The sequence below is a fragment of the Mycteria americana genome, chromosome 16 (assembly GCF_035582795.1).
Source record: "Mycteria americana isolate JAX WOST 10 ecotype Jacksonville Zoo and Gardens chromosome 16, USCA_MyAme_1.0, whole genome shotgun sequence".
Taxonomy (NCBI): Eukaryota; Metazoa; Chordata; class Aves; order Ciconiiformes; family Ciconiidae; genus Mycteria; species Mycteria americana.
In genome coordinates, this window is record NC_134380.1 from 1,519,154 (window position 1) to 1,535,675 (window position 16,522).

General features: G+C 41.7%; 1 protein-coding gene across 1 annotated transcript in view; it reads left to right on the top strand.

Moving 5' to 3' along the window:
- Positions 1-16,522, top strand: part of LOC142417837 (dynein axonemal heavy chain 9-like) — a 121,606-nt gene that overhangs the window by 59,228 nt on the left and 45,856 nt on the right. The window contains exons 16-17 of the mRNA XM_075518928.1: positions 11,145-11,338; positions 15,305-15,453. Coding sequence (XP_075375043.1) covers positions 11,145-11,338; positions 15,305-15,453 — 343 coding nt within the window. The remainder of the gene's footprint in view (positions 1-11,144; positions 11,339-15,304; positions 15,454-16,522) is intronic.

The window sequence follows — 16,522 nt, forward strand, 5'->3', positions numbered from 1 at the left end:
CTCTGGAGGACTGGCAAAGGACACAGTCATTAGCCTCAGTGCAAGTACTGCCTCTGGGTCTTTGAAGGGTTAGTTAAGAGCAGGAAGGGGAGAAAATTGTATCATTTAATGAAAGTAGTGCCTTTGCTGAGTCCCTGGCTCTGGCGTTCAATAGAGTTGGTCATTTCGGTTCTAAGGCCTTTCTTTTGCAGGTACTTAATAGCGATCTCTTGAGAAGTCAAAAGTATTCTTTTACTCTTAATGAGGTGTTCTGTCTTTTTTCAATTTCCTTTATTACAGTATGTTATACTTTCCTCACCTTCTATGTTCCCACTACTTAGCTTGAAAGTTTTTATTTTGGTTGGTACTTCTGAAAAAGTTTTTTGTCTGCATGCAAGGCTGTCCATTTCTCCTGACTTAGCTGTTGGTTACCGTACCAATAAATGTGTGGACACACCTTAGACCACAAAGGTACAATGATGCTACTGCTTGAACTGCACAGGACGTCAGGCCACAGCCATGTGCAAATGTCCATTTTGATATTCTTGTTGCAAGATTGAACTTAACATAGAATCAGTGTAGAGGTTATACTCTGTAGGGTTTTCCCCCCATTTTTTTCTTCTTTCCTTCACTGGAAGGTCTCCAGTATCATAAGATGTAGGCGTTGATACCTGGATGGGAGATGAGTATCGTCTGAGTTGAATTATGTTTTATGGTTGTTGGGTCTTCCAGATGATATCTAGATTAACAAGTAAAATGGGCCAGCAGCTGTTTTCTGGCCCTGGCAGATGTGACATGGCACAGTGCAAATCCATACAGTGAAAATCCCCTCGCCTTCCAAACCAGAGAGACCTTGTATATTGTTTACTGTGTCCCTGGAGCGTCCTACCTCCTGGGCTATGTCCAGGCATTTTCTGAGAGCAAACAAGTTGGCCAAAGTCAAATGTGAGCCAGCAGCATACTAGCAAACTGTGTGGCTCATGGTGAGCTTGTGCCTGGACCTCTTCTGTAGCCACAGATTTAGGAGCAGATCAGCAGGCAAGAAAAAAGTGTGTGTCTTCTCCTCCCTGTATAGGTATGCTGGAGTCTGAGACAGGTGGACAGAAACTCCCTCTCCCCACAGTCTGAGACAATCTTACTCTGGAACAGCTTTACAGATGCACGAGTGTGGGTTTAGTCCTAAGCTAATACAATCTGCCCATCAATAGGGTTTATTAGCTTAGGCAAAGCCTCACATGAGGCATAGTTATGCATCTTCTGTTCAGTGCTCAGTGCCAAAAGACCACGCCTGTGTTCCTTAGGGGTTCAGCAGGGCAGTTTGTATGTGCCTAGAAAAGGTCATATGAATGTACCCACAGTCAAGCTGGACTCTTCCTGAGCTTCACCACTACTGATGAAGCCAGTGGTCATGCCCTTACGGTTTCCTGGGTTGCGTTTGCCAAAACCAGCCCTTTTTAGAAGATGGGGGTGGTTCTCAGGTCACTGAGACTAACTGAAGGTTGGGTGAATGGATTTCCCTGTGGCCCTGGTGATCTCTGCTGTGAAATTCTCCCATGCTCTGACTCCTTCCGTGCCATGCCCTTCCTGGGGATCTGCGTCCATGTGGCCTTGTGGCCTTGTGCCTCCTGCAGAACTGTGGTCCCTGATGACCCATGCGTGCATCTGGCTCTCACCGCAGCAGCCTGTTCTCCCAGGCTGGGTGCAGGTAGCACTGGATCTCCTTTGCACAGATATGCATCTTCCAAGTCTGATTTTCTTTTGTGATATTTTCTGCAGTGCCTCTTTATTGCTGAATGCAGATGTGTCCCATAGGATAAGTGAAGCTAGCTAGCTAGCTATATACAGCAAGAATACACCTGGACAACTTGGATTACTTCTTCATCCCAATCATTTCCCTCATCTTTTTCTGAAGAGGAAGAATTTTCATTATGTAGATATGAAAACGCTACTGAAAGGGCATTGTTTAATAAATGTGATGTTGAATAATGAACTCTAAATACTGAATTCAGCTTTCGAGGAGAAGCACAGCAGTAGACAAAGTAGTATATTAACTCCATATTTATAATTTTGCAGAATGCAGATGATAAGATTGCGTGTATGGCTTATGAGATAAAATACCAAATCATATATTTTACATTTAAGAAAACCGGATTTTTTTGACAAAAGAACAGAAATTTCTCTTTCAACTTTCACTTTTCATACTTTTTAGACACTGAAAATTTTCATTCTTGTCAAAGATTCATTGTGACACAACCTGCTGCCTATATTGTGTTCTTTGCACATAAGCAAGGTCCTTTGATCAGGCTGGTCAGATATAAAAGGCTTGCAGCTCACAGCTTTCCATATACAATCAGAATTATTATGCTAGAAAATCATAGTCTTAATTAAATCTCTTCCATTAACTCAGTTCTTCAGACGTACAGCCTTTTAGAGCATCTTTGATAGAAAACATTGATTATGACACTTCGACGTGCATTTATATGCTCTCATCTATTAGTTTCCTAAGGACATTCATCTGTCCTCACCAGCACTCAAATCTCAGAGAAATGTTCCCAATGTCTCACAGAAATACTATTTGAGAACATGTTACCTTTTTTTCTCATTTTCTTTTTTAACCTGCTGGCTAACAATCTGATGTTTATCTGAAATACAGCAGAGATTTTGATCACATCAAATATTTAAAGACGTACTTTGTTGGTTTGATTGCAGAGTGGAAATTGAATTTTTCTGGATGCCTCTACAGCAGTGTCAGCCTCCGTCCTTCACTCTCAATCCACCCATGGCACAAAGCCTGCTGTCAGGTGGTCATTTTGAATGTAAAAGTTCTTTCACCCTCTAAATGGAAGGAAAGGGAAGTGTCCTGGTTTTGGTTGGGATAGCTTCGACTGAAGCTAAACCATGACAGGGAGCAATTACTTCAGCAGAGATATCTTTTAGATATCAAATGTATCTTTTTTAGACATTGTCTACCTTTTGAAGTCCTATTGCTTTGCTTAAAAAATAGAAAAAAAATCAGTTGCAGTGCACTCCTGAAAAGATGTGAGTGGACTGTGAACCCAGGAGTGACCGCAGAGAGCTCTGATGGCTGAGCTCTGCTAGCAACTAAGGACATGCAAGCAGTCATCCCATTTGGACATGATATCCTGTACGTAGATGTGTAAGGTGCTTTTGAAAAGGCAATGAAGGCAAATGGCTTGGATTTGGCTCCTTTTTATTAGTTCTTCCTTTTAAGCCCAGATCTGCCATAAAGGACCTGTTGGAGCTCCTTATTTCTGTAACATGGTAGAGCTCATAAATGTTTCTTTTCATGGCGGCGTTGGTTCACAGGAACAGCTATGAAGACTGCAGATTAAGTACTCAGCTAAATTTTGACTGGGGACAATCTCTGGAACTCTGATGATAACATCAAGGCTTTACCTGTGTTGAGGCACATGAGATGGCCTTTTGTGGAGGCACTGATGTTCTGTGAATCATCCCCACTGTGTGACCACAGTGCATCAGTGGACCACAGTATCACCAGTATCTGAATAGGAGCATCCTTGTGCAATGAATAAGGTCTGACAGAGCCATGGGGACAAGCTTTTCACTTACTCAGAGCTGGCCAAGCCTCCGATGGAGCCTGGTTTGATCTTTGAGTATTGCATTTTAAGAAAGATGCGGACCTTCTGGAGACAGGGTAGAGGAGAGCAGTGAGAAGTGTCAGATACCTGAAAACATGACTGTGAGAAGATATTGAGGAGAGGGAGAAAGGGAAGGATTATGCCTGAGGGCCTCAAGATTGAGGATACAGGAGGGTATGATCCTCAAAAAGCGTCCTCCGAAGGGGAGAGAGCAATAGTTTTTCTGTTATCAGTAAAGGGTAAAGCAAGGTGTATCTCAAAGTACTGCAAGAAAGATTCACACCAGACATTCAGAAAATCTTTGTGATAGATGATAGTGAAGGACTGGCGTAGATTGCTTGCAGTTTCTGTTACTGAGGTTGTTCGAGCAGGTCCTGTGACACATGTACGAGGATTATGTCAGGGGCCTGAGTGCACCAAGAGACTCTGCAGCTTCTTCGCTCTGGTTGCCTGTTCTCAAGGCCAGGCCTGCTGTGGTGCCACCATGAAACCTTGGATCAGACCATTGCTGTGAAAAGACCTGTGAGAAGCCACATCAAAGGATGGGTCCATACATATGTCTATATATATGTATATCAGGGCACAGAACCATGGACCTTGAGAGCCTTCCAGCAGGTTATATCCTGGAACAGATGTTTCAGCTGAGCTCTTCCAGTCCATGAGACATATTTTCTCTTCAAGTTTTGCTGTGCCATTAGCGCATGGTGATGGCCCATCTGTGATTTGTAACAGGCAAATCCAGGGAACTTTTCAGAAATACACAAGTACCACCTTTCAGCTGTCATCAGGGACCCATGGCCAGGTTCTGGTTCTGGCTGTGTGTCCCCAGTTTGCTGGAGAGCATCAAAGAGTGAAGAGGAAAGATGGAGAGTGTGGCTTGGCAGAACAGCCTGACTGCAAGGTCCATTCTCAAAACAACCTGAAAAAGCTTTGCAGAAAATGGAGGAAAAATGCCAATATGAACCTAGCTGTGAAATATCTCAGGCAAAATTATGAAAATTTGGTGGGTGGTTATAAGCAACTAGAATGCAAAAATTTGACTAAATCTCATTTCTGTTGCTGACCTTTCCTATCCAGTGGAGCTGTCTGTAAGAACGTACTAGTAAGAAGGACTTGAGTGCTGAAGCCGTTGCTTTCTGATTCAAGATACAGGTTTCACTGGGAATTTTCCAAGAAAAGGTAGCGAGATCCAACCCATCACTCCTCAGACCACTTCTGTTGTCCAGTCACAAGGTGTCTGCATTTTGTGATGCTCTAGGAAGGATGCTGCAGATAAACAGAAGGATGTTTTTCTATAGTGTAATGTCATGTCATTACATACTTTTTAACCCCAGTAAAATTTAGCTGTGAGGAAAACGCGAAGAGGAGTTTAAGTGACAGGGGCATGCAGTGCAGTGAGCTTGTCAGTCAGCTTTTATGAGAGAAATGAGGAGGATTAAAATAACATTTTTGTGTTGAGAGGTGATTGAAGTTTGGCAAACCCATCAGGTCTTTATTTTTACCTTTTTCTTCTGAGTTGAATAATTCAGGTAGTGCAGCTAAACAGAAAATAACACCTTCAGTGACTGAATAATACAACCCAAAACCTAGTGAGGGAAAGATGGCAAATAATCCATCATTTTCTACATTAATACTTGTAGTTAACAGTAGTATTCAAATTGAGTAATTCATCTGCTTATACGTCTACTTCTTGAATAATCCAATCTATCAATTCAAGCCAGATACAGGTTTGACCTTACCATTCTTCCAGGAGCTGTCTTTTTCCAACTGTGGGGATGCGGGTTTTCCTAACAACATTTGGGCCACCTGCAGGCAATGAAGGAAGGAAATTATGAATATTTGCAGAAACCTATATAAGCAGAACTTGCATTGCACATGAACAGTGTAAGACCTTTAGAAGGTGTTTAGAAAAAGCACAAGGTTGTTCCTAAGCATCAGGCATTCATACAGCTGCTCTGCTTTAAGCCCATTGCAAAAGTTCACACACGAGCTGCTTCAAACTCTACAAGCCCATGTACAGACAGATAACTGGGAAGCTGAGCTGTGGGGGGACTTTCCCACACCTCTCTGGGAACCCACGTCCCTCAGGTTGGTGAAGGTTGCTCCAAAACACGCAGCCAAGCCATGGTGAGAGCTGCACAGCTCAAATGCTTTGAATTACCAGAGTGTTTCTAGACTTTGAATCTAATCCTGGTGCTGGTATTGAAAACATTCAGTTGAACCTGAATAGCTTTGCTGCACACCTCACCTGACATCTGAAAATGAGTCCTCTTCAACTATCATTAGCCTACGGGCTTGGCTTGCTAAAAGCCAGCCTTTCCCAAGTATGTGCACATCACTGTTGGGGACCACCCCTGCCCACTGAAACCCTTGCAGCTTCTGCAAATGACGTTGTCGGGCTGTTGCCTTTCCAAAAGCAAAGAGTCTCAAGGTCAATCGCACAATTGCTGAGAACAGCGAACCTTTTATTCGTGGAGCCTGCTTCGCTTAAAAGCTGTATAACATAATTCATAAAAACACATCTCTTTAATTTTGCAAGTGAAATCATGACTAATCGCTAGGATTTAATAATCTCACAGATTATTAAAGTGTGAGAATATTAAATACAATTTCTTTCCAGTGTTGTCAAGTTGTGTGGTCTTTATAGTGAGACATTTGATGTCACTGTGTTCCTTATAGACCTCATTTTTTTTAAGTAGAGGGTTCTTTTTTTAAAAAGTAAGATATATAAGGAGCTAAGACTGAAAGTATGAATCAGGTATAACTTGACGACTCAAAAAGTAAGGATAGCTTTAAAAAAAACCCTCACTTTTTTTTATTATGACTTTATTATGTCTTTTTAGAAACCAGTCTCATGACTGCTGGGGAACTTGGTAAATAGGTGTTAGAAGCTCACGCTGGCAGCATTGGTTTTACTTGCACTGTATTATTTTCCACACTATTTATGTCAGCTCAGGGCATGCTAATGAGGAGCTGTTTTGTCTTCCCTTGCCCCAGAGCTGTTCTCGAGTCAGATGACTCTGAGGCAGGGTATTTTAAGTTATGGCAACAGTTTAAAATACAAAACAATCTTTTTTTTAAAGAATAATTTCCTTTAGAGCCAAGGGGAAGAAAACATGGAGATAATTTTTTTTTTTTTTTTTTTTTTAGATTTTATAAAAACTTATGAAGCAACACCTAAACTTGGAGCCAGTTTAGCCCCCAGGTGGGGATAAACTGCCTTTAGTGATAAGAGCAAGTGTTTTCTCTAATAAATTTACAAATGCTTGTTGTAGTGTATCTGACACTAGGAGATAAATTGCATTCAGTAGCAATGACACCGGACCTTTGAAATTGTTCTTTTCACTGAGGACTCAGCCCGTCCTCTGGAGGCAGCAAGCAGGGAGGAGAAACTGAATGGGTCATCTCCTCGTTGTACCCATCTGCCTGGGACTTCTCCCTGTCCCCTGGAGACATTGTCTCTTTGCAAAGATCCCCTTTCCGCTCTGGCCCTTCGTTGGCTCTCTGAAGGGCCATGTGTTAAGGACACCTTGTAAGCACAGAGGCACTTGCTCTGCAATGGCAACTAGGATTTCTTTCTCAAAGCCAATGGCTGATACACGTTGTATTTCCTACAGCTGTGGGGAGAAAGAGAATACTTTGCATTTGTGAACGTGTGAAATTCACAGATCTGCTGACATATCGGCTCCAGTTTAAAGCTGGTTCTGACTTAGACGAGAAGCTGTCAAAGAAAACCAAAGTGATAAAGCAAGTTGTCTGTGATTCAGTGAATGAGAAATCATTTTCTCTGAGAAGACAATGATCCTTGCCTTGACATGGTGTGAACAGACCTGTTTTGCTGGCAAGGTCTCATTTTGAGATATAAACTCAAGACTCTCCTGTTTCCAGCCATCAGAGATGATTATAGTGTGGGTTGCGAAGACAGGAACTGGAGTCCTCCAGCCCTTTTGATCATATTTTATTTTGATCGGTGTTTTTTGTCTCTCTCAATTTCCATGACAACTCTAATTGACAAATGTATTCTTCATTAAGCTGACAAAAATAGCCACGCTACACAGGTTGATATGTAGTACCCATCTGCTGTCCCAATGTAGCATTCCTGCTTTTACTCCTGCTGCTTGGGAACAGTGATATATTATTGTTGGTCTAAGTTTCTTGGAAAATTTCACAGCAGGGGTATTGAAAAGCAATTAATATTCACAGAAAGATTACTGATTGAGATAGCTTTCACTGCACTGGCTTTTAAATAGCAGCATCTCTTATTAATACCATCACTCCTAATAAATGCAATTAAAATTGTTGACTAATGAAAATTTTAGTGTTAATTTATATAATACAGACTTTATACTTGCAATTAGAGCTTTCTTGATGCTGCAACATGTTGTTCAGGGAGAGAGAGAGACTATCATCTCTGATTACATGTCTGTCATTTAGTAAGAAGAAAGCAATTTTTCAGAGTCTCCCTTGTTAACATCAACCAAGAGACTTCTCAAAGCAGTAGCAGCCAAAGTTCTGAAGTGGTATTTTAAGTAAGTCACTTCAAAAGTCAACAGTGTTAAGATGTTTTATATAAGCACTTGTACTGGTGAATCCACTGAATTCAACATTTGCCGTTGTATTGTGTTCAGCTATGAGAGGTGTATCAAATATATTTATTGCTGCAAGGACAAGGTTTTGGCAGATCAGAAAACATGGCATTGTTCCTGTGAATTTCAGTTTCTCATGTTCTGTGCTCTGGTTTCTAGTTTTCCACAGAAAGTGGGATATGGCACTGAATTTGGAGCAAGTACTTCTGTCACTGACATTTCTCCATGTTAGTGCTAATCCACACGTGGAAACAACATCTGTTGAATCACTACTTTGCTCACACTCTTCTTCATGAAACTCTCAGGATCCCTGGGAGTTTGGCATGGAGATGGTCAGCGCCAAATTGAGTCAGTCCATGCTGTAGCTTTCAAGTGGTATTGCAAGCACTTTGCTGTTATCCGTGCCTTTTGTGGAGGTTCTGATGAAATTGTGACTTCGGGCAAAGCCTGATTTGTTGCAGAACCATTTATAGTAATATCTACAAGTACTTCTCTGCTTGTAGCTCTAATTCTGGCCCTAGAGCACGTGACCTGTAAGGAAAGATGGAGGGATTTGCCCACCTATGAGATGACAGAACAAAACTCTCCTTGTTATTGGCAGTGAATGTAATAAGGATCAACTGTGACAAATTGCAGGTAGGGAGGTTCAGCTTGAACAAATTAAAAAACCCCAACTTCTTTACCAGAAGAATAGTGCAGCTTTACAACAGGGCACCCAGAGAGGGTGAGAGCACTTCATTTTAGAGATCAACATGGTTGACAAAGCCATGGCTGACCTGATCCAGTGCTGGCTGTAGTCCAGGCTCAAGCATGAGGTTGGACTAGACACCTCCAGAGGTTTCTTCTGACCATTGCTTCTGTGATGCTGTGAGTGTGTATTCAACAAATGTCCTGGGTCAGTGGCACCCACTGGGAACAGCTTTACAATCTCTTTCTCTCTGTCTTCTACAGGCATTCCCACTGCTAAAAAATGAACTCATTTGTTGTAAGAAGCCCCTTTTTCTGATGCCTTCCTTCCCTTTGTTCGCTCTCTGGGTTGAAGTACGGCTTTTAACTAAATTCAGTCTATTAGAAAGACCAAAGTTTTACAGTGCTCTTGTCTTTGCATTGGGAAGCCTTTCCAGAGGGAAAGCATGGTTTTCCTGCAGTTTTTAGAGCAGAGTGGCCTTCAGTGTCTTCTGCCTCATTTGCAACAGCATCGTATCCAAGGCAATCTCTCAGCACTTCTGTGAGGGCATTTGCATGACGCTGCCAAAGCCCTTTGGCAAGTGCGTATTTTTTCAGTTGATCTGAACAGGGTGTGACACCGGCATTTTTCAAGGAGCTTTCTCAGTTGCTTTCCGTAGTGGAGCTGTATGGGATGTGAACTGGATCATTAATGGTGCGGAACACCTCTGCCCATCGAGAAGCTTCTGCTTCGCTCTGAGTGTGCCCTTCTGTTTCTATAGAAAATAGCTCATTCACTGTCTTTTATACTTCAATTGTCTTTTTCACTTCATGTCAACTGCTTACAGCTTCAGATTATGCAAAATGCTCTGAAGATGTTTGTTTCAGCGAGAATTTTGCCTGAAATCCAAAAGAACCTTACAGGCTGTGCAATACGTTTTGCCACCACTTGTATGAAACATAATTGGGATTCTTTACTTCTCTGCATAACATTTATAGTTGCCACTTCCTAGCTACAAAATCTAGCTACATTTTCATTGTAATTATCATTTATTTACTGCCTTGCTCAGCTGTTCTTTGGGGAATTCCTCAGCTACCTGTTTCTGCTACAGACTTGTAAGCACCGAGAAGTTAATCTTTGTGTGCGTTTGGCAAGTATAAATCTGAGTGATTTGCTTTTTACAATGGCACAGTATGGTATGCAAGCTTGGACAAAGAAAGCACCCACCTATTTACAGTTTCTACCATGTTTATTGAGATTTGCGGCTCCATGGTCACCACAACTGCATGGTGAAATCTCAGTGCTGTGGTTTCACGGAGTGTGTGCACCAGACTATGCAGATAGAGAGGTATATGCAGGGGGAACAGGGAGAGAAGAATGACTGCATGTGTATAAAGATGAAGATAATTAATATTCCAACTGTGAAATCCCTTAAAAAAAACAGTTTTGGTGAGCATGGCATGCCTGAGCCTCTGTTTAACTTTGGATACTGAGCACCCTGGATACAAAAGCACATTTTTCCATCACTTGTTGTGATTTTTGCTGCACAATTCTCTTTGCGTCTGCTGAAGCAGTAAGGAAACTGTTTACAGACTTCAGCTCATGGGAATGCCAGCAATGTGCTCTCCTGTCAGACATAGGCTCAAAATTTCCAGCTCGCATCCAAATCAGGCATTTCTGGAATAACTAACGGTAGCAAGTGCTTGTCACTTGAGATTTTTCAGTTCTGGTTTCAAAACAGGAGAGCAGATTTCTTGTCGCTTCGCGTTATGGAGAACTGCATTGTGGATGATGCCAAATTCTTTCATCCTTTCCTGTATTGTCAATTCCAAACTCCCATGTCTCAGCAACTGTGCTGCAGGGGAGAAGGCCTGGACGCCGTGTGTGGCTTCACTGGCTGGGGAAGGGCGTTGCAGTGATGTGGGTGAGAGCATCAGGGAAGGCTCTGTTAGGTGCAGCACGATTTTAGAGCTGATGTTCTGTGGGCAGCCTTGAGACACGTTTCTGTTCAGAAGACCTTCCGCAAGTATGAAACTTTCCTCAGTCATACTTTCCTGTGGCCTTGTAAATGGGCCATGGTGATTCCTGTTCCTGCGACAATGTGCTGACATCAACAGAGTCGGGAAAAGGAGAACAGACAAAGTCTGATCCTGGTGGGTTTCTGGCTGTGGCTCCCAGGCTCCAGCTATGACCCTACTGGTGGAGCAAAACATGAACAGTCAATAATATTAGAAAAATGGTTCAGAGGCATGTAGGATTGTTCTTCTGAAGACCTTCCTTGAATATTTCCAGGCTCTCTCATCCATGGAGGAATTCAGAAACCTGGATCGGGATATTGAGGGCTCTGCAAAACGGTGGAAGAAATTTGTTGAATCTGAGTGTCCTGAAAAGGAGAAGTTCCCTCAGGAATGGAAGAACAAGTCAGCTCTGCAGCGCCTGTGCATAATGAGAGCCATCCGACCCGATCGCATGACCTACGCTGTCAGGTAGGGCACTTTGCTATCTCTGTAATGCTCTTGCTTAGCAGGCAGCTTTGGGTCTGTGTTTTCTAGGGAACAGAAGTAATTCAGGAATACGTTTAGATGTATTTATTATAGAATATGAGTTCTGCAAAATGGTTGCCTGTAAAGGAGTCTGCTGAATGAGTCATCTCTGAACTCTGCAAGACAGTCAACACATTTCATTTAACTGGAATTTCTTGCTTGGAGAGGTCTAACCCCAATATCACCAGTAGTGATGGAGCAGTATAACTAACACTGGGTGAGGAGCAGACATGCCAAGTCAGAAACGAGCGTCATCATACAGGTGTTACACATCTGCTAGAATCTTTTAATGATCAATACAACTTCTAGAGTTCACTAAGGTCGATTTTAGTTACTAAATCCTTTATGGCTGTTCCTTAGGCACAAGAATAAAGTGTAGAAATAAAGGAACTTTTTTTTTTCCCCTGTAAAATGCAAAATCTACTTGATGCTAGTTTTGAAAGTTGTAGTTGTAAATTATGTAGTGAAGGTGACTAGGCGAGTCTAAATTTTATGAAGGTGTGCAAAAGCAATATGCTTGTTCCAGGAGAAACTAAAGGTCTTTCACTCCATTAGGACTTGTTTTTTCCTTCTCTGTCCTAGTAGTCTATGATTTGACATTTCTGCAATGTCTCTCATGCTACTGCCTCTCAAATAGTTTATATTGCTCCACCATCTGGCATGCGCGTGTATATGGGTGCATGTAGCAGATTGTATTACTCGGTGTATGAACTAGATTTCTGTTTGTGCTTTAAAATTCACAGAAAAATGCAGACGAGACTGAGTGAAGTCTCCCTATGGTCAATGTTATTATGTTTTATTAAATTAAATACTATAATTGATCATAATCATACCATTCTAAACCATCTTCTTTTTCATTTCTTACTCTTTTAGGGCTGGATTCTCCATGTGTTCTCTCAGCTGAAAAGATTGTTTTTCCTTTTGTTGTTTAGTTTGAGTAAAATAAGCTCTTGTCTTTTTGAACTTTTATGTGCATATTTCATTTAAGCAAGTTTAATTCTTTTCTTTCAATCAAAATGGCGGTACTCACATAGCTCAAAAATAAGTAGAACATAAAGTTTCAACACCTTTCACATTTTTCTTTTATGAAAAGGTAAGGGAATCCAAGTTCAAAAGCTTGGCTGGATATTTTTAGGGTCTGGGCATGTCAAGCTTTTCCATTTGCACAAGAGTATTTAAATGGGGTTTTGTTTTGTTTCTTACCTAGAAGTAGGTTAGAACATAAACATGTGCAAAGAGTAACAGTTCACTGCACCTTCTCCAAGACTTTGTTTGTAGATATTTGTGACTAAAATTCTTCTTGAAATACAGGATGGTCAGACACTAGGCCCAGAAGGCTTAAGTAGAGCTTTCGTGTAGGGAAATCTCATAGCCCAAAGGCAAATATGAAATTATTGGTGGTAACAATGACAGTCAAAATGTGTTTGACTTCCTGGTTCCTCCTTGATAGTATCGTACTCCTCAAACCTTTCTTCAGCCAGCAGTCTGGCTAAGACAGATACTGTTCCCTTAGTGAAGAAATTTGCTCTTCCTAAGAGATCCACCTCTCTGGAAAATAAATGAGTCTGTTCATCTGTCCTTCTCATGTCAGTCAGTGAAGTCTAGTACTCTGATGTAGGAAGGAAAAGCAGTCTTTGGATTGAGCTTAATATAGTCAGCATTCCTGATAGCCACCACGCAGAAGCCTAATGGTGATCTGGTGTCTCATTTTCCTAAGCACTGTCAAATTTGTGTTGTGTCTGTGACCCTTCAAAATGTAGGGAATCTTGTAGAGCACGGGGGAGCTGCATACTCTGACCATGAGGACTTCAGCCCCAACATCCCTATTTTAGCCAGTAACATTTCAAGATCATGTGTTAACAAATTCATCGAGTTTTAGATACCTGCAATGTTGTTGGATCCCACAAGTTATTTTGCAGTTCTCAACTTGCCAATCTCTTCCTTCTGTGTATCGGTTACATCTGCTAACTTTAAATACCTTACTGATGATCAATGGACGTCACTACTAGTCCTAACCTTCCTGTCTCTCTGAGAGTCTTGACAAGTACTTGAGTGCATTTTAGGAGTCAAGGAGTAACTTGGTAGCCTAAACACAGGTGACTAGGGGTATTTTAGATGCCCTAGAATATCCCTACCTCATTTCAAGCTGCTGTTCAGAAAGCTGCCAGACCCTTTATGTCACGTCATATGTGCCAGCTCCATGAAGACCGTCTAGGAAGCTCTTTGGTGTCTAAAATGATCCATCCCTGTACAGGCTTCTTGCATTTCCCTGTCTTTGAAGTTAGGTTTTTCAGCCACTCTTCATAGCAGATCCCTGGGGATATTTGCACAGGCTGTTTTATTCCCAAGGCTTAAGGAGCCATCAGGAGAAACCACTCTTACCCTGACTCACTCCTTAGAGCTTAGGTGGGGGCAGCGCTCTATTGTTCATCACCAAGAACCATAATTTCCTCAAAAGAGAGTTTCCAGTGTAAATACCTATTTCATCTTTCAACCTTATTGAAGAACATCAGCAAGGACTTTCTTGCAACACCTTGTGCTCCCATGCTTCCACATCCACGACGAGGTCAGATCAGTCCAGCTACTACTAGCAAGGTATAACTTGGTCATGGTGAAGTCCTTCCAAAGGCATTGGTGCTTCTGCCTTGAGGGATAGACCTTTGGAACAATGTGGAAGAACTAAGGACTCTGGTAGCTGGCACCCCCAGCCATGGTTATGAAACTTATATGGACTCTTCAGATAAAGGATCTTAGGCAGCTGTGGCTTCATATAACCTAGAAAAGCTGTAAGCCAGTCATTTGTCTTGTTGTGACAAGTTGTCACAACAACGTTGTGACCTTGTCTCTGATGGACTTTTTTAAATTTTGTGGACTGAAGTTTTCCAGCAGCTCTTTGGCAAATCTTGACCCAGAACAGAAAAATCCTCTTGAAAGAGGTACCAAAGTAGAAGCTTTTTCTTTTGCAATCCCTTAGGCATTTCTGTTCCAACTGCCTTTCACTACTCCTTGAAGGAGACTCACAGCTCTCTTAGAAAGAATTTGGCTGCCTTATTTTGGTATCATCTACCAGGTGAAAACTGGCCAATGTTTTTCTTCCCCGTGGTACTGAGGTTTTCAAAAGGCCTGAGTCATGCATCTACGCTAGAAGAGTAACTGCTCATTCCTGGGGTTTGAATATAACATTCCTACCTTTGAATCAATGTTCACTGTATCGTCTTTTTCTAAAGCAGTGATTTTGGAAGCTCACCCTGGGGAAATTCAGCCTGGACGTTCTCCATGCGCTGTGTTCTGTTCAGGCAGCTGCTGTGGAGCTGAATTTTTTCCTGTTCTCTCAGTTGTATTTTTCCTTGTGACTCTCATGCAGAGGCTAAGCTACATGCGCTAGATATTCTTAGAGCTCTTCCCTTTTATCTTTCCAGAACAAAGTAATTTTGTAAATCATCTGGACTTTTTGTGACTTTTGGTGATAAATCTAAAGGAATGTTGTTTCCTCTCAAAGGCTGTATGGATTACAAAGTACACAGCAGTTTTCTATACATCAACTTAACTCTGTCTTCTCTCCTGAGATACCTTTGTCAGAATCAAGCCAGTACTTGTATTGAACTTCTGAATACAGTGTTGGGCTGGTAGGTCCCACTCTTTTCCCTTCTCACTTCCTTTGGTTTGTCAGATATGGGTGTGCCATGTGTCATTTTACCCCTGTAAAAAGTGCCAAACATTGCTACTCAGTGATAACTCCAGAAGCCCAGCCTGCAGATCCTCTCTTAAAATTATTTCATACCTGTTTTTTTTAATTTAGTTTCTAATTTGTTTGAATCGGCAAAATCAAAACTAATTAATTGATATTTGCAGGGAAATCTGTCTTTTCCAAACACTAGTAGACTGGCAAAACTTTTTTCTTTCTGGCAGAGATTTTGTAGAAGAAAAGCTTGGCAGTAAATATGTGGTAGGGAGATCCCTGGATTTTGCAACAACCTTTGAGGAATCAGGACCTGCAACCCCAATGTTTTTTATCCTGTCCCCAGGAGTCGACCCACTGAAGGATGTGGAGAAACAAGGTAAATAAATCATGTCTCCAGGCATACCACAGCATTGCTTTTTATCTTCTGCATAATTATCTTGGCATGACATTCTTGTTCTGTTTTTTTTTCCCCATCTCTTTGTAGATAATGGAGTAATCTGTTAAAAATAGATAATTGTGAGAGGATGTGATTGGGTTTTTTTGTTGTTTTTTTTTTCTTTTTTTCTTAAAGGTTTTCAGATTTTTATCTAAAGTTTAAATTAAACTTGTTTCTTTCCTGCATTGCCTGGATTTCCAGTGTGGTTCACACTGCAACGATTTCTGAGTTGGTCTTGTACACAACCTATAATTTACGTCAGAGATATCTAATATGCTGTCAGATAGCTAAAAATAAGCGACAGCTCCCTATCACATTCTGCTGGTTAGTAGCAGAGTTTCCAGTTTTTAATCCCATCCTTCCTAGTTGATTTTGGTGTGGATGGTCAGTTGTAGCGCTGTTGGCTGGTTTCAAAGCCAAAGGGGCTTCTCTAAGGTGCCTTATTTGAGAAGATAGTGATTTCTCTTGTGCAATGACTGCTGTAGTCAGTGCCTGTGTTCTAAAGCTGCCAATGTGCAGAATTTTCTCTGGGTCTCAGCTCCACCATAGAAGAATTAAATTTTTCAGCCTGAACATGGCAATTACAGTAGGTCTGGAAATGGGGTCACTTCTGACTGTTGAAGAGAGGTAACTGCAGTCACTTCTTTTGAGACAGTTATAGCAGAGGGGCTTCATCCCTCTGGAGCAGAGGGGTCAAATGCCTTTGGGTACTGCTTTAAGGATGCTCCAGATTGCCATTCTGCTCATCAGCTGTCTTTTCTCCTTCTCCAGCAATATGCTCCACATATCTCCAAGACCATGACTTGTGGTCAAGCCCCAATGCTCCCGGCAGTGTGGAGTATAGTATATTTAAACTGTATGAATTACATATCAGACTACCACAGTAGAGCTGCTGGCTGGTTTTTAGCAGGCAGGTCTCCAGACTAAACATCAGCAAGGCTGGCAGTCCCAGCAGAGAAACCAGTAATACTGAACTAAGCCATCGTCCAAGCAAGTGGTGGCAGAATGC